General features: G+C 42.3%; 1 protein-coding gene across 3 annotated transcripts in view; it reads left to right on the forward strand.

The window, feature by feature from the left end:
• MYOM2 (myomesin 2) overlaps positions 1–19,114 on the forward strand; it is a 119,917-nt gene that overhangs the window by 93,540 nt on the left and 7,263 nt on the right. For all 3 annotated transcript variants that reach the window (XM_053286188.1, XM_053286187.1, XM_053286189.1), the window contains exons 26-32: positions 2,728–2,872; positions 2,976–3,035; positions 5,242–5,309; positions 8,804–8,917; positions 11,525–11,612; positions 13,349–13,387; positions 14,273–14,378. In XM_053286188.1, the coding sequence (XP_053142163.1) occupies positions 2,728–2,872; positions 2,976–3,035; positions 5,242–5,309; positions 8,804–8,917; positions 11,525–11,612; positions 13,349–13,387; positions 14,273–14,378 (620 nt within the window). The remainder of the gene's footprint in view (positions 1–2,727; positions 2,873–2,975; positions 3,036–5,241; positions 5,310–8,803; positions 8,918–11,524; positions 11,613–13,348; positions 13,388–14,272; positions 14,379–19,114) is intronic.

Below are 19,114 nucleotides of genomic sequence, written 5' to 3' on the forward strand. Positions count from 1 at the left end.
AAGTATACATGCATCGAATTCAGGAGCCGCTGGTGCGGGCACCACTGTGGGGGGAGGCATCAAGAGGCACCTTTAAGCATGAATTAACAGGTGCTTACCTCCACTCCAGCTGCAGCTGCAAACTCCTCCAAGCAGCAGGGCGCTGCCCAGCACTCCCTGTGATGGTGGATCAACTCTGCCACTCACCTGGCTTCTGTGGAGCCCATTCCCCCACCTAAGGAGGATTGGCCTGGATATTTTACTTCTGTGCAAAAAAAAAAAGGGGGGGTGGAGTTTTAAAGACAGCAAAACACTTTGTTATAGAGGGCATAGAAATGTTTAGTGGAAAGAGTTTGTAGAATGTCACCTTAGACACCCAGTTGTGGAAAGATGCAGCAGTGTTCTGCAGAGCATTTTCCTTTGATATCCTTCTGTCCCTTTTAGCAATCTTTATATCTACCTTTACTAGTTGACACCATAACAAAGCACTGGCGCTTTTGAAAAATTCATCTAATAGAGGTTCGCTGCAGAGTCAATGGTGGGGCAAATTTCAACATCCTCCCCTTCCCCAGGAGGCTCTCTGTGCCATCTGAAAATATGTCCCCGAGGGTTATCTAGTTCAGGTGACACAGAAGGCCTCCAGAGTAAGGGGAGGTCATTGAAATTCTCATATGCACACACAGTCAGTGGTGGCTGGTGAGGGCAAAGCTGGGGAGGGAGTGGAGAGAAGTACCCTTACAAAGTGGTTACTGGTGGTACTGCCGGCATGTGCAAGCTTCCATGAGCAGTGGCGCCTTGCCTGGCATCCTGTGTGGCAGCTGTCATGGCTCTGGCACTCACCTGCACTCTGTGCATGCACAGAGTGATGTGCATTTACATCCAGGTGAGTGCTGAAGCTGTGGCCCATGGGAGCTTGCAGTTAATCACTTTTTAAAGGTACCTCCTGCCATCACACCTCTCCCCCCTCCCAATTCCCTCACTGCTCACCAGCCACCATGGACACTGACACTGGTGCAATGTTAGTCTGGAACTCCATCAGAAGCAGGGCTACACCAGTGCTTCATTCCTCAGGATGTCTGTTACTTTAAACATAGGCAGATGCCTTTCCTCCCTGCTCAGCTAAAATGGGATTAGCAACCAAGGCTCAGCTTACATTTTCCACAGGTTCTTTGTTCAGGCTATTTCAAAGAGTCCAAGACCGTGCTGGTTGAATAGACTCCACCCACTTGGCCTTGGAGCAACCCACCATTCCGTTAGGTAATTACCCGTTTAAATCCAGCGCAAAGAGTGAGTGAGTTCTTAGTCCTGAGTCCTCCCCCCGCAACCTAAAATGTGCCACATTACTGAGAAGTTCAGAACTCCATGATTCCAGGTCCCTGGGCCAATCAGAGGTGTAAGTAATGAATGGCATCGTGTACCAGAACTGAGTAATCACACCTGTGCTTGGCTGGAAACAGTTTAAATGTCAAGCAAGCATGTTGAGAATCTGAGGGGAGCAGGCAGCCTCAACAGAATATACATACACCCAGTGTGTGGCAGCCAGGATTAAACAAAGGAAATACAACATACAAACATACTGATTTAGATTGGCTTCTTTCTAGGCTCCCCAAAATGGAGTTTGGAACACTAAAAAAAATTTTTTTTTGCCATTACACATAGCTCTAGTCTTATCCTGTCCATCCAGGCAGTTTTTGTTCTTTATAGATACCATGAGGAGAGAATGAGGTTGCTTATTTGCAACTGCTGTTTTTTTGAGTGACCATCTGTGTGTTGTTACAAAACTGTTCTCCTACTCCATTCTAAGTGATGTGGTGGGTCTTTTACTGTGTTTTATTTATTTAGGCCAGGATGTTGCCCTACAGATGTAGTTGTAGGGCCAACAAATCTTGGCCTACAACTCCCATAATCCCTGGCTATTGGCCATTGTGGCTGGGGATCATGGGAGTTGTAGTCTCAAATCTGTTGGCGGGGCCTAAGTTGAGCAGTCCTGATTTAGGCATTTGTATTCCACCCTTCAGTGGCTGACATGCTGACTATCGAAGTGCATGTATAATGAGGGGCGGGAGGGTGCAACTGTAGCTCATATGCCCCTATTCCTTCTACAAGCACCCTGTTGCGCAAGCAGATGAAAAATCCCTACACAGCCTGTAATCTCCAAGCTATCTGGAAGAGAGGAAACATGGTGCTGCTTTTCGTCTCCTCCATCGTGTTTCCAGAGCATGGGGTGGAGCAGGGATGTTTCACCCACTAATGCAACAGTGTGCATGTAGTGGGACTGGGGGAATTGTGTGCAAGTTCCAGTTGTGCTGTTACAATCCCTCAATACATGTGTGCTTTGTTAGGATGTCAGCCGGTGTTCTCATTTCCAGAGTGGTTTACAAATATAAAACATTAACAGTCCATAAAACAACTCAAAACATGGTAAAGCAGCAGAACAGCCTGGTGAGTATGAACAGTATATACAGTAGATGAGTGCAGAAGCTCACAGTATGAAACTGAGCAAGGCAGCACTGGTCCTTTTCTTCATTCTGTATTGGGCAATACTGATGGCTCCACAGATAAGAAACATACTATTCTTTTTATAGTGTTTTCTTGCACTCTAATCCTGAACACTTCATGTGGTAGCAATTCCCATTGATTTGTTTTTTAAATTGTAAATGACTCATGCTCTGTGTTGCACATTGTAAGAATGTTCATCTGTAGCATACTCAACCTATAAATATTATCCTTAACCTGTCTCATTTCCAGACTCATAAAATTAAGTGTGACCATTCAACTGGCATTATTGAGATGGTCATGGATCGTTTTACTATTGAAAATGAAGGTACTTACACTGTACAGCTTCAAGATGGAAAAGCCAAGAATCAGTCTTCATTAGTTCTGATTGGTGATGGTAAGTTACCTGAGCTATTTTCTCTTAGACTACACTGTATTGTATGCATTTCTGATTATCAGAGCAATGGCCTCATTCTTTTTACCTCTCTCTGTTCTTTAAGCATTTAAAGATGTATTGGCTGAGGCTGAGTTCCAGAGGAAGGAATACTTGAGGAAACAAGGTAAAATGGAATGATTGGTACATCAGCTTTGATTTTTCTTACCTGATGGAATATTCCTGAGAACAATGCCTACCCTTGATTCTCACTGACTTCAGTGAATGCTCCAAATGCCAAGCACTCCAGTAATCAATACTTTGTATGGCTGGGCCTTTGTTTCCCAAGAAAGAAATCTATAACACACAGTGTTTTCATGTGCTGCCTTCAGTATAGTAGGGCTGTACGTTTTCTGCCAGTTTGGGGCAAAAACATTCTTTAATTTATAACATATATTCAAGCTGCAATAACTTAAAAGCAACAGCTTTAATCAGTTTTGAGTTTTCTTTTCAAAGCATTTACTGTTTGCACACTTCAGGGCATGCAATGTAGTGTCAGGAAAACAAATTATTACCATCTACTTCCACAATCCATCTGCAAGAGAAAACCTGGAAAAGAATACGGCATTACAGTATGTACAGAATACAAGAGGATGTGGCCTTAAATATGGATTAATACAGTACCATGAAAACAAAGTGTGGCTTTTCTTTGAACTAATTTCTTTCTTAGAGTATCATTTCTTTCTACATGTCTTTTACAAATGTATTTTGTTTCCCCTATGTTATGCCATTAGTGGAACCTCCAGTCTTGCTTTATAAATAATAATTCAATAGTATGTTTTGTGTTGGCTACAATTTTACACTGAAAAAAAACACCTTATGCTGTTTACTTCAATAACGCTTTTCTTGGGATTAGTGATAGGTGAACATCCCCTGCCTTCTTGATTGAGAACAGTCTCAGCTAAGATTAAAAACTTGAAAGTACATTGTTTTATTCCAATCTTATTCCAAAGTCTGGGCACCTTTGCATTCACCTCTCCACATTGGGCAAGATCCAGACTAAGCAAGCCATGCCTAGGTTTCAGTGATATTAATGGGACTTCAGCCATATTTATTTCAATGATGCTTAATCATTACTAACTGCGTTTGAATACGGCTCACTATCGCCATTCGCTTTTCCCTAAAACTACCTGAAGACAGAGGCAACAGGAGGACCTCAGAATAGCAAGCGGGCAGCTCCTTTTTGTCCTGGAATGCGGCTCTGGCAAAATCCTCTGTGCCAGGATCCATGGGAAATGTTGTTCCCAGAGCTCCTGACATCACCTGCAAATTTCTAGAACACAATGACTTATGATTGCAATAACATCTTGGGCATCTGGAATCCTGGGAAACTTAATTTTCAAGACATCTGACATCCCTAGTAAGAATTCAGGAATCCTAGGAATTTTTCCAGGGATCCTGTTGCTTGCAATGCCCCCCAAATAACATATTAGAGACCCTGTAGCAAGGCATCTCTGTTCCTACTGCCTGTAAAGCTAGGGTGGGAAGCTGTTGAAGTGAAGGGGATACATAGATGGCAAGTTCAAGTGGGGCTTGAACTTGGTTCAGAATGTGCTTAGGGGGTGGGGATTGACTATCCACATTCATATGATGAACCCAGGAACAGTGTCAAGCATGTGGCTCCCTTGGGCAAATACCAGGGACTTAAGGTCACTGTGACTAACTACCCCATCCCACGCACTATTGGGGCCCCAATGTGCCCCAGTGCCTCTGTGTCAGCACCATTTTTCTTTTTCAAGACTAATGACCTGTGTTGTATGTAATTCTAAATATCTGAGCATGGTGGTCCTACATCAGGGGGTTGAGGCATCTGGGAAAAGTAAAATCATGCCACCACTCTGCCGCTTCATGGACAGTCTTGTATGATGTGTGAGCAGGCCCTGGCAGGTTTACTGGGGATGATGGTGGCATCAACAGTGGCAGTGGAAGCCTCTTGCTTTCAGCACTACAGTGGCTGGAGGTGTGGCTCCATTTCATTTTTTCTAGATGAGTGTTCTAGCCTTCTGACATAGTGTTGCCATGCCAAGGGGCAGGATATTAATTTGGGAAAGTAACCTGGTACTGCTGCTCCAGATGTGGTGGTGCTGGAAGTGAGCAGCACCTGGCACCACCCAGCACTGTAAGAGGGCATGTCCACTGTATGAACCAATAAGTTCACTAGGGCCCAGGTGGTCTCCAGGGCCTTTCCACACAGATGCAGGCCAGTCATCAGGGGACGTGGGCCCAACAGAGGGCTTGGCCCAGAGGCCCAGAGAGCCTGGAGCCTGTCAACATTTTGACAGAAGTCAAATAACTCAATAATATATATATGGTAAGTCTCTCTTATGTTTTAGGTCCTCATTTCCTGGAGTATTTATACTGGGATGTTTCAGAAGAATGTGAAATTTTACTGCTTTGTAAGGTAAGGTTTTCTTAATGCTTTTTAATAAAATGACATTCTCAAAGGGACAAAAATCTAAGCAACTGTGATATTAAACAGAAACAAAGGTGTTTCTGCCATATTTTCAAAGAGTTTTTTGGGGTGTAAGTAAGGGAAGTAAGGACTCTATTTTGAAACTATTTATATGGGGGGTGGAAAAATGGAAAAACAATGATGAGTATGATCCAGCCAAACTTGGTAGTCCTGTGTATAGTTCCTTGAGTTCATCAGAACAACAATGTGCTAGATGGAAAGATGGGAGTTCTGTGCTCAAACATGGAACCCTCAACCTCTCTGAATAATATAGTGGCTGAGATGCCAAAAGCTGCTTTAAGCATGCCCAAGAGCTTGGGTATGTCTGGTATACTGTAACTTTTGACTTGTTTAAAAGCTGTGGAAACTGGTTTGGAAGTCCTTACTTTCAAAAGTGGTTTGCTATGTGGCATGCTCAGTTCCCATACTTTGAGATAAATAACTTGCTTTATGTAGAACTGTGTAGTTGTGTTGATTCAGCCATTGTAGCTGGGAGTACTCCAGCAACATCTGGGAAGCCAAGGGTGGGGACCCTGATCTAGAACCTATCCAAAAGGGAGACAACAGGGAAGGGGAAGCAATTATCATCTTCACATTACAGATTCCACTATCTTGTGATGTGCTTACTGTATATTGGTAATTTGAAAGAAGCTTAGTACAGTAACAAAGCTGCACGTTCTCCCCACACAAGTACTTTCAGGAACGTTTCACTAGAACAGAACTCATCTCCTTTGGCTTCAGTCCTATTCTGCAGCATATGCTAACTTCATGGTTATCTCTGTTCTGAATTTGAGCCTAGGAGAAAGAACTTGGTACTACCTTCATTTAAAAAATAAGTGATAAGCACTCAAATGCTCATCAGCTACCCCAGAGCTTTTTCATAATCAGTAACTCGGCACTGATTACTTTTCTGAGCCAGTTCAAGGCTTCAAAAAATGTCCTCCCCCATCTCTGACAGCCCCCACTATTTCACATAGCCCACCACACCAACCCTACACCTTTTGAAACACCTTCCTGCTCTTCTATTTACCTGGTGAGTGACAGGGTGACAGGATGGTCAGCTGTAGCAGTGCCAACTTGCCAAGAGACATCCCCTGCCTCCCTCAGTTGCTGTGACACACTGGGCAGCAGCATTGTAGGATATGAAACCTTGGGGTGCCATGGAAGAGCCTAGTTGTCTCAAAAGCCACAAGCATTGCAGTATGGGAATGCAGTGAGGGAAGCTGTGATTTCTTCCCCAGCTCAGAATTTGATCCGGTGGGTAATAATTTTGAGGCTTTAAAAGCTGACCTCCTGTTTGAGATGGGATATTATGATCTCTCAAAGTTCTTCTCCAATCCTGGCTTAGGGAACTTTGCCAGCAACTCTCATGTATTTGCACTCATTTCAACAGAACAATGGAAGCCAGAAGCAGGTTTATTTCTTCCAGAGCAATTGAATTGAATACTTCTTGTAGCAGCAATAGTATCTCCATACTTAAAAAGCTTGAGTCTTCAGTTGATGTAAAATATAGGCAAGATTAATTGTTGAATTAATTATGAAAATAATTAATACCAAAATGTTGTCTTGTGAATGTAGATTTGTTTGCTAGAGGTACATAAATGCAAATAACAATGCTTTAAAGTTCCAGATATGCTTGCAGTATATTTTCTGGTAAACTATTTCAAAAAGCAGGCAGCTCTTCCTTTTACTTTTGGGTCCTGTATTCAGGGCATTTTCCCTCTGTGTGATCTGTCCCAGCTAATTCAGAGGTACATTGCTCCAGAGGTGCATAGCACAGTGCTATGGACTAGGAACCTTAATTTTTCAGTACTGATTTTAGTTTTGGCATTTCTGTCATCCCCAACAATACAAGAAAGGCAAAACTGCAGCTACAAAGTAAACAACAGATCTCTGATGGACAGACCTGCCCAGCAACATAGAACAGTCTCTCTGAATAGCAATCGTTACCTGTTCTTTTTGAAAATTTCTCTCTAAAATTGCTTTTTCCAGTTACAATTTAAACTTGCTCATCCAGCAGTATTTCATATATCAACCAATGCACAAATATATTTCAAGAATAAAGCAACATGCTGGTTCTCCCTTGCCTTTATACTACTTACAGGAATGCTTCGAGAGAACTGACTTTAAGCAGCTTCTCTGTGCCCATTCCTTCTGTGGGACATTGTGTCCTACAGAGGGAGGCTTTTGCTCTCTCAGGATCCCTTCTCCCCAGGGATCATCATTGGTCCCAAAATCTAAACTTCTGCAGAATTGTACAGTCAGGGGCGTAACGATAGGGGGGGCAGGCAGGGCACGTGCCCTGGGCGCCACTCTGGTGGGCCGTGGGGGGGCGCCAAAAGTGGCATGCCCCCCGCCCCCCGGATTGCACGGCGGTGGCGGGAGTGAGCGCGGTGGTGGCGGGTGGCGGTGGATCGCCCAGTGCGGCGGTGGCGGGTGGTGGTGGATCGCCCAGTGCGGCGGTGGCGGGTGGCGGCGGATCGCCCAGTGCGACGGTGGTGGGTGGCGGGTGGCAGCAGCAGATCGAGTGCAGCAGAGCAACGCCGAGGCCTGCAGTCTGGCTCGGTGTCACTTCCCAACTGCACAGGCGCGCCTGCGCAGTTCATAGAATGAACTGCGCAGGCGCGCCTCGCAGTTGGGAAGCGATGCTGGGCCAGAAGGCAGGCCTCGGCGTCGCTCTGCTGCACTCGATCCGCTGCCGCCGCCCGCCACCGCCGCACTGGGCGATCCGCCGCCACCCACCACCGCCTCACTGGGCGACGATCTGCTGCCGCCCGCCACCGCCGTGCTCACTCCCGCCCCCGCCGCCGCGCTCACTCCCGCCACCGCCGCGCTCACTCGGGGCAGGGGGCGCACTCAGGTATGTGGGGGGGGCGGGGGCGGCGCAATTTCAGGGGCAGAGCTTGCCCTGGGCACCGTTTCCCCCCGGTACGCCACTGTGTACAGTTGGTTTGCAAACCGGTCTAGCTTAATCAGTTTCTGACAGCAGTTCATGCACATTTCAGTAAAGCCCAAGAGAGTGCTGTTTGGTGGATCCTGCTTTACTTCAGTCTCACAGAAAACAAAATAGGAAATTGAAGCCCAACATAGGTCTGATTTCTGGCCTACTATGTGAGTGATTTAGTACTTTTTTCACAGTTGTCATGTAAATAGGCTTTTGGTCTCATTGATTTCAAAATTGTTTGTGTGCACATAATTATGCTTAGGAGCACAGCCTGAATAATCACTCCAAAATGAATATTTTAGTACCTTTTGTGATAATTTCTAATAGAAACTACGCTGGTGTTATGAAATATGTTGTCTTGCCATGATAATTTCCAATAAAAAACCATCACACCATTATAAAATATGTCTTCTGCTGGCCAATAAGACAAACAAGCCATCAAGGCATATTTTTGCTTGCTAAAAGAATCTCATACTTAATTTATTGTGTTGTTTTTCAGGTAGCAAATACCAAGAAGGAGACCATTTTCAGGTGGTTCCGAGATGGAGCTGGAATTGACGTTGAAGAGTTGCCGGACTTGCAGAAAGAAGTGTGCTGCCTGACTATTCCAAGGGTATGCTGCAGTGGCTTCTGAATGAAACGCTTAACTGGCCATTTCATTAAGATCATGAACAGATAAGCTTGGTGGCTGTTGCACACATTTAGAACTTGCCCCTCATTATAGAACAAACTTTTTTCTGATCTTTCTCTTAGCAGAAGTTAAGCTTCATGTGTGTTATAATTTTTTTTTTAAATGTTGGGGATTGTGCATCTTGTGGGCTTGCATCTTGTCTGGAAAAGCTCACATGGCATATGGGACTGCCATCCCTTCAGAATATTAAGAAGATGCCTAGCACTAGGCTTCCTAGTAGCTTTAGGGATAGATTCCTATGGGAGGTCCACCATTCCCTGGAAACATTCATCACATCTTTGAAGACTTTTTAAACTTGTACCTAAATCAGAGATCATTTGTTGTCATTTTGGAGCCTTAAATATAAACAAAATGCAAATCTTACTTCCTTCTATTTTTCTTTTGTTCATGTATTTCCTTTCACGTTTTTACACCTTCTCAACTGATAGTGCCTTCCCCCCTAGTTGTTAATCAACAAACAGTGTTTGAAATCTATTAGCCAACATAGTGAAGAATAATATTAAAATATCTGGGCTCTCATTTGGTGATCTGGAGGCAGAGAGAAGTTTATTCTCTCTGACTACTCTCAGAGCATGCACGTACAATGAGAGAGGTTGTTTAAACCTCTCTCACCCTGAAGCATTGCTATACACTAGCCACAGTTAGACTGGGCACAGACAATGCAATGTTCTGAAGACAGTTGATAGTGGACTGAGAGGTGTTTCACTTCCCAACATGGGCATACACATTTCTTTTGTCTTACAGATGGCTTTGGTCAAACTGGTTGAGCAGGTTTTTGAAACAATATAAAACACTGAAAATCTGTTGAACAGAAGCAAAAGACTTGTGATGCCTCTTTTGAAACATACTTATCTCCCCAGAAGAGTTGTCTTCTGCCTGAGCGCCTCTCCTTAGTTCAATTTGGCTTTTAGCTCCAGCTCTATAAAGGTACCTTGTAACAGAATAGAATGAGATCTTTTGGACTATTTAGCAGCATTACCATCATGCACTAACCTTTTCTGGTTCTATTTTTGTTCACGTACCAGGTATTGTGGGTCTATTATAATATGTTGTAATTCCCATATGACACTTCTGTATTTTAATTACCTCACTTGAGACTTTTGATCGTTAGACTAGCTGCTTTTAATTTTAATTTTAAAACTTTTCTTTTTTTAGAGAAGTACCACTGTGGTACTTATAATAGAGTTTGCTGAGAGTTAGCCAACCCCTCCTAACTATGATCTAGCCAAAGTTGAGCTTGAATCCCATGGGTTTCAATGGAAAGTAAAGCATGTGCTCAACTTTCTTCCAATGAAATCAGTGGGACTTAAAGGTGTTTAATTTGGCTGAATCATGCCAGGTGTACTCATGCCAGATGCACAATGCTGTGCATTGTGCATCAAGTCTCATTGATTTCAGTGAATCTTATTCCCTGTTGCATTTATGTTTTTAAGTGGGTATTGTTACTTAATTGACTCTGTTGTGATTGTACCTTGAAATGCCTCTGACCTGGATATAAAGGCTAAGAGCAAAAATTGAGTAGCAATTTTTGACAACTTTTAAATTAATCTATTATTGTCTCTCTGCCACAGTGAATAGTTCCTTGAACTTTACAAAGCTAGTTTTGATATGCATTGGTTGAAAATGTTGTATTTAGCCTAGAAATGCTTGATAGACAGCTTTGTAAATTTAAGCAGTAGATTTAACAATATACATGCGGTAACGACTTTATTTATTTATTCATTTATTTAACATATTTCTATACCCCCCAAAACATGCATCTCTGGGCAGTTTACATTTAAAATCATTAACATTAAAATCATTTAAACATTAAAATCATTAACATTAAAATTATTTAAAACCCAAATTAAAAATATTAAAACTATTAATCTAATAAAAACGAAGACATTCTCTTAGCTTCCCAGGGCCTAAGCTGTTTAGGAGGTTATAGGTAATAACCAGCACCTTGTATTTTGCCCGGAAATGTATCGGCAGCCAGTGTAGTTCTTTCAACACAGGAGTAATATGGTCCCTCCTAGATGACCCAGAGACTAACCTGGTTGCCACATTCTGGACCAACTGCAGTTTCCGGACTATGTACAAAGGCAGCCCTACATAAAGCACATTGCAGTGATCCACCCTAGAGGTTACCAGAGTATGTACCACTGTTTTGAGGTCATTCATCTCACAAAATGGATGTAGCTGGCATATCAGCCAAAGCTGATAAAAAACACCTCTGTCCACCACCTCAGCCTGGGACACCAGGGAGAGGTTTGGATCCAGAAGCACCCCCAGACTGCGTACCTGTCCCTTCTGGGAAAGTGTGACCCCATTCAGAACTGGCAGATCAAAATCGTCTCTCGAGTTTCAAGCCCGTACAATAACTACCTCTGTCTTAACCAAGCTCTCATGTCCATTTTCTGTCATGTAATCGTTGTTCAGGTAAAATCCAAAGAAAAAAATTCTTTGTGGTATGGAAAATGTAGCACATACTTAAATGGCTTGTATTAGATTAACTTTCATAATAACCATACTGTATTTTATTTCTAGCTGTCTAAAAAGGAGCAGGGTGAATATAAGGGAACACTGTCAGATGACAGAGGTCAAGACGTCTCTGCTCTTGATGTATCAGGGAAAGGTAAAGCTGCATTTCTCTGCACTGAAGTAATGAATGGTTAATAATTCTTCCAAACCACAGGAAATCATTTCCTTTAGCTACAGTAGACAGAGCCAGAGAAATGAGAGACTAAAACTGAAGTTGTCAGAAACTCTGAACTATAGATAATTCTGAAAGTTTCCTTCCCTTCTACAATCGGGCTATTTATCCACCTCAACTGCCCAGTCCTCACAAACCTCTGCAAGGTGCTGTATGATGCTTAGAACCCCCCCTCCACTTTTTAGCCAGTCCAATTATTCTGACTTCTAAAGATTCCAATAGGCTACATTCAGATGTAACACACTTTAAAAACTCACACATGCGAGAATGCTCCACAGTGAGTCTTGGGCTTGCACACTCCCTCTTTCTCCTCTCTCCTCTTTCTCATATGAGCTTAAACCTCGCTGTGGTGTGTTCTCTTATTAATAAACCATGGTTTGTTGTTACTGGTGCAAAGAAACGAACTGTTGCCAGGATATATCATGGGCATTAAACTGATGTGCACACACCCTTAGCACCACCAAGCTTTGTTTCTCTAATCTGATATTGTCATGTTTAATGGTAGAAAGGTTTATGTTAGCAGGTTTCGTTTTATTTCCCAGCTGTTCTTTGTTTCAAAGAAACAGCTATATTTCCTTTGAGACAAAAATTTCTTTCAGGCATGCTAAAACGAAATGAGGTAAAGGGGGGATGGGAGTGGGTTGCTTAGCCTCGCCCTCATCAGTGGGTTGGTTAGCCTTACCCTCAGTCATCCTCCCTAGCTTCTCTGAGGGAGGCAGGGCTGAACATGGGAGACATTGTCAACTCACTTTAGGACCCTAGGCATTCCAGTACTCTAAATGGCGTGAAGCAAGGCTCCCCAGGTTCAGTGCTGCCCAGCCCACCTCAGTCAAATGAGGAATCTGAGGGTGCCCACGGTGTGTGTGGCCAAGGCCCACATAAAGTAGGGCTGGGCTTGCCACATACTCCCATTCCCTTTCTACCTGGGTATGCTGTACCCTGTTTAATAATGTCTGAAGCAGACTAAATGGTATTGCTGTTGTATAGATCAGTATTTATTGCTTTAAAGCCACTCGTAGTCCTAGTAGAGACTGTACCTCTTTGTGGAGTCATGTCCCGGAGCCCTGCTATTTTCTGGATATGGTTGTGTTCATCTGCTAAAGTCAGTCTGAATCTTGGTTATTTGTGGATTTGGTTAGGCTATGGACATTTTTTCTTTACTGGCAGTACCCACTGACCTTTGGATGCTCCCTACCATTATATCTCCACCATTGTCACCAAACACTGCTGCTTGCCGCCAATGGTGCCATGCCATTGCTGCCATTTTAACAATGTACATATTATATTCAAATGGCAATAATGGTGGGACAGCAAATAGGACAAGCTTATTCAAGTGTCCATCCTGATGTGAATCTCCAGATCCAAAGTCTGAATGTGTGTGTTTTGGATGTATCCAAGGCCATCTGCATAGCCTTCCTATGGACAAAGCTCCTAGGTGCTAACTGCTAAGTGCAATAGGCAGATGATATCCAAGGACAATGTAACAACAAAATACAGTGCGGGTCATTCTGTAAAACCCTGTAGAACTGCATTAAACCCTTCCATAAAATATAGTTAAACTATTATACCATTGTCTCAATCTGCTTTCTTATGTGACTAATGACTGCATAGCTATATTTTCCATGCCAACAATATATTGTTTCCCCTCCTTTTCTCAGTATATGACGATATGATCCTGGGATTGAGTAGAGTCAGTGGTAAGTAAATGCTAATTCCACTTCATTCATACACACACACGCACGCATACACACTGTATCATTTATTGGAAAGGAGTTAGGACACTGCAGTTTACTAGCTCTGTGGTAAGAAGTTACAATGAGAGACCAGCTCATTCTCTTGACTCTTGATGCAACTATGGAGAGCATTTTAAAATGCTGCATCAGTATAAAATTGCCTTGGATTCTGGACTGTGCTTAATATAGTAAAGTAGCAGCTTATATTGAAATATTGCACTATACAGAAACAAATGTGTTATGGTAAATATCAGAAACTTGGGTAATGTCAACATTTACTGGTAAATTCTTAGGAATTTAGGAGGCTCAGCAGAAAATGTCTGGAATGTTTGTGTCAAGTGGGTAGTTTTTGTCATTTACTTGCATTGGTAAATGTTCTTTACTAATACATTATGGAAATGTGGATGACATTTTAACATTTACTGAGGGCACTTAGTTGACTTTGTGATATACCAGTAGATGTCAGAATTTTCTGACATTTCTCTCTGGCATCTTCACATCTTGTCAGTAAATGTTAAAGCTCTCTAGATTTCTGACATTTACTATAATATACATAGAAGACATAACAGTAATTCCTAAAAAGAGTTTGTTATATTCCTCCAAAAGGTTTGATTAATAAAACCAATGGGTTGATGGGGGAGGGGAATCCACTTCTTTGTCTTAACTATGTTGATCTAGTTTCATGGCAGTCCTTTAGCAGAAGTCCTACTGGGGATTTTGCATTAACTGGTTCCTAACTGAAATATGGGTTTTGTAGGTAAAGTGAACTATATTAAGAATCTCTGCATGCTTTAGGTTCTGATTTGAGATCTTATAAACATTGCATCTGAAAAATGTTTACATCTGCAGGCAAATCTGCTTCTGAGCTGAGAATCCACTGTACTCCAGAGGGAATAAGATTACAGTGTTTCATGAAGTATTATACAGAGGAAATGAAAGCGAGCTGGTATCACAAGTAAGTGAGAGCTAAGTCCTGATTCCTGGGTGAGTTTTACCTGGTATTTGGAGGATTGAAAATAAACATTTTGGCACAGATACCAATATAGAAGAAAAAATTAAACCCCCATTTCTCCTTTCTTACTTGCTTAAAACAAAACAAAAAATTCTCAGGCGACAAATATTTCATAAGAAATGAGCCAATCCTTGTTTTTCATGCTGTCATCAGCACAGCTGGCATCATTGCATGCAAATCCCCAGCCAGCCCTGAATCATCCCAGCACTTTGCATAGCAGGGAGCATAAAACAAATCCTAAAGCCAGCATGCAATCATCCACTCATTGCACTGCAGGGAATCTAACAGAGTTTCCATCTAGAGGTTTGCTTGGTCTAGTGAGCTGAAGCTAGTATAGAGAAGCAAAAGCTAACTTATAATATTTCATTCTTTTTCACATTAGGCCTTTGTCATCATTAGGCCAAATCACCCCCATTTGAACTTTTTTTTTTTTAGCTGATCAAAGAGAATCTGGTCTGTATTCATGGAATTATGTGAGGGGATGGTTTAACTGGTAAAGGTAAAGTGTGCCGTCAAGTCGATGTCAACTCCTGGCACCTACAGAGCCCTGTGGTTGTCTTTGGTAAAATACGGGAGGGGTTTACCATTGCCTCCTCCTACACAGTATGAGATGTTGCCTTTCAGTTTCTTCCTATATTGCTGCTGCCCGATATAGGGTGCAGTGGGGAGGAAACATTTATGAACCAGTTTGTTCTGATATAGGTGTTTCCCATAGTCTGGGAAACATACCAACGGGGATTCGAACTGGCAGCCTCTGGCTTGAGAGTATCAATATTGGAAAATAAAGAACTCTGTCTCAGTGCTGGGCATTTCTACATTCCAATTCTAACTGCATCATTTTAAAGCATAAATGAGATTCCCCAGTGTACTTTTGGCCAGTCATTGGTTGACATCCTCACTAATGGTGCTCGCATGCAGCTAAAAAGGCATCTGCACAGTGCTAGTGGCCCCACTTCTAAGGCTTGCAGCCACTAGCACTGTGCGGGGATGGGGTGATCCCCTTCCCCTCTTAAATACTCCATGCAACCCAGAAATAGTATTTGCGGGCTAGTAACTCCCTAAATTACCATGTATGTGAGCATCTGTACTTCAGAAGCTAGTGCTTCCCACTTTTTGTGATGAAGCACATCATTTTGTAATGAAGCACATCATTAGTGAGGATGTAAGCCATTGCTTACAGACTGGTTCATAAATGTTTCCTCCCCACTGCACCCTTCATTTTGTTCTTTCCAATCCATTGGTAGTCTGTGTTAAAAGAACAGCAGTTTCTCTGAAGTGCAACAAACACAAAGCATGTATAGGTCAGCAGAAACCTGTACATGCTTTGTATAGGACTAAAGCATCTATGGTCAGAACATCAGGAAATCTCTTTGCACATAGTCAAGGTTCTGCGCGCAAAAGCAAGTGCGTTCTTTTAAATTTGAATCCCAGATGCCCCTGCCCCCAAGAAGACAAATCTCATTTTAAATATCCCAAACCCGATCCAGTTGCACTTCCAGCAATCATGGCAGTTACCACATAGCCCTTATCAAAGAATCACCAGTTGGACCAATCAGCTGTTTGACATGGAAAGGTGGACAGTAACCCTGCTCTCCTTCCCAACAATTAATCAGTGCTAGCTAGCGCTGATAATTTGATAAGCTGCTGGATGGATTGTCCACTCACATGTGTTTCCTCATGCAACTAGCTTGTGTAAGGCTATAGTCATGACCGCAAGGGGATGCGGGGGAGGGTGGAAACTACCTTCCCCCCAGATGATTGATGTTTTCTCCCTTTGGTATGCTGCTGCGCACCCAGAGTGGACTGCCCTAGCCTGGGTTAGGCTGCTCGTGAGAATAGCCTTTGTATGATGTCACTATGGCTGGACTGGGGAATCCATCTTTAAAGCAGAGCTTAGAGTTTGACAAGGGTAGTGGAATGAAGATGTAAACAGAACACCTTTTTGCACAGATTTTGGAACCATAGCGGTATCATACATGACATTTTTGCCTGGTCTTGAAACGGATAAAGCAGTTGGATTTGGCCAACGTAGGACTTTCATACAACAGCCACACAAAGCCCTCTCCTCTCATATTTGGAGAGAAGAAATCACAGTAGTCAACATCCTTCAATTCAAAGGACTAATTATCTGCCAGGATGATTGGGTGTGTATGGCTGAGGGCTAAGACATGACATTAATTACCTCATTTGGTCCTGTGTGTTTCTTCTGTGTCAAATAGCAGCCAAGGAGAAGCTGCCAACAGCACCACTGACATGATTAACATCACATCTAAGTTGGCCTTGGGTCATCCCTTATCACTCCTTCCATTTTACCTTGGCAGTAGAAAGTCGACCCTCCTTGGCTCTAGAATATTGATCATAATAGCCAGTTTGAAGTGCTGCATGGTCTAAAATTCATTCATTCAGTAGCAGCCCAGATAAATACTGAAGTCTTGCTCATTCTTTTTCAAGACTGAATTATAGGATTTTATTCAAGTCATGCGCTTTTGTCTCTCATTGGTGCCTTTTACCATATGCCTACAACACCCTCTCTTAGAAATCCTCCTCATCCTTCAGATTCAAGCCTACTTCTTTGACAGAGGCCTTGTTCCTCTGCCTCTCCTCACCTTCTGTTCACAAAACTTGACTAATCTAATCATACATGTACCTACTATTGCTTGCTCTCCCATCGTGTACCCTTTTATCTCCCTGCTTTTCCCTTCCCTTTGCTGTCACTCTTCCTTGGCTTGTCTCTTTGCATATGTCTCTTATTTTATGCTGAAAATGCAATGCACATCTTGAAAGCACTATAAATGATAAATAGCAGAAGTAATAGAACCCTCCCTGGGTGACAGATGTTCTTCCTTTAAAAAAATCCTTTTAAGCTTCATGTAGATTATTACATTGAAATATGAATAGACCAAAATTAAGGATAAAATAAATTTAAAATGAAATAGCAGAGAGAGTCATGGGCATTAAAGCAAAACCAAAACCAAAACAAAGTCAGAGTCTTCACCTTTAAAAAAAAAACTTCCAGAAGTCATAAAACTGCCCTTAGAACTGTCCTCTGGAAGTAGGCACAGGGTATGGTTTTATTGATGATCTTGGATGATTCTGTAAATTCCATTTTATGTTGCTTAAGGCCAGAGCTGATTTTTAAAAAATCAATTGAATTAGAGAGCAAATGTTTCTGCCTCTAACCCCTGGCTTGAGGAATCACCCCTCAGTTGCAGGAAAGTTCTTTGAAAATGCAAAGAAGCATCTCCCAGATCATTAGTGGTTATGCAGTATGCATAGCTTGCTATAACCAGTACAGGGATGGGGCTGGAACAGAAGTTCCTGCCTTTTGCCAGGGGAACTATTTGCACTGCTGGTGGTGTAAGCTAAAGCAACAAGCTGAGAATGTAGGAGAATGCAGACATGCCATTAGCACAGTGATTTACTTTTGTATCATATCCAAGGGTTATGTATTAAGAAAGGTGAAATAATTTTAAGAGTTTTTGCTTTCCATGATAAACCCACATATTTCATGTATCTCTGACCATTGCCACTGACCAAACAGTTTTTGGAAATACAAAATCTGTTTACATAGGAAACTGTCTTATACTGAGTCAGACCCTTGGTCCATCTAGCTCAGTATTATCTGCACTGATTGGCAGAGGCTTCTCCAAGGATCCAGGCAGGAATCTTTCCCAACCAGGGATTGAATCTGGGACCTTCTGCATGCAAAGCAGATGCTCTACCACTGAGCTACAACTTCATCCTTTGACTCTCTGAAGCAACGATGGTCTGTTTCCAGCCTACATATCTGACCACGCATAGAAGATTTGACCACTTGGAAAAGATACAATACCCTCCATTTTTATTTTCTTTAAAAAAAAAAAATTACTGAATTCAGATGCTGGATGTGATATGCAAGTTGCTTCTTCTAGTAATGTAAATGAGTTAGTTTCCCGTCCAAGTTTGGCTGAAAATGCTAACCTCTCTGTGGAGACCTTGACATAAAATATTAGCTAGAGATGAAGATCCTAATGTACTGGCTGCATTGTGAATATCTGAAAGGTATTATCTAGCTAATGGATAGAGAGTTAATCTTTGATCTAGTCCCACCTCTGTCTTGGATGCTATGTGGCCTTGAATAAGTGAGAAATGAGAATAATAGTTATGGGATAGCTTAAGGTCATCCCATAAGGATGACCGCTGCTAACTTGGTAAAGAGGCACCTTTTAACATGATTCTCTTTATTTAGCAGGGGGAGAGTAACTGGCTGTATCCACCCCCAGCACAGTACCTCCAGTGACTGTTGCTGGTGTCTATCATGTTTCTTTTTAGATTGTGAGCCCTTTGGGGACAGGGATCCATCTTATTTGCTTGTTATTTCTCTGTGTAAACTGCCCTGAGCCATTTTTGGAAGGGCAGTATAGAAACTGAATTATTATTATTATTATTATTATTATTATGAAAAATAACAAAATACAAAGATCAACAAATTGAAATTGAAAGGCTGTGGCAGAAAAAGACCAAAATAATCCCAGTAGTAATTGGCGCCCTAGGTGCAATTCCAAAACACCTTGAAGAGCACCTCAACACCATAGGGGCCACAGAAATCACCATCAGCCAATTACAAAAAGCAACTCTACTGGGGATAGCCTATATTCTGCGACAATATCTATAATAACAACAGCAACAACATTGATAAT

This window comes from Hemicordylus capensis, chromosome 1, assembly GCF_027244095.1.
Source record: "Hemicordylus capensis ecotype Gifberg chromosome 1, rHemCap1.1.pri, whole genome shotgun sequence".
NCBI lineage: Eukaryota > Metazoa > Chordata > Lepidosauria > Squamata > Cordylidae > Hemicordylus > Hemicordylus capensis.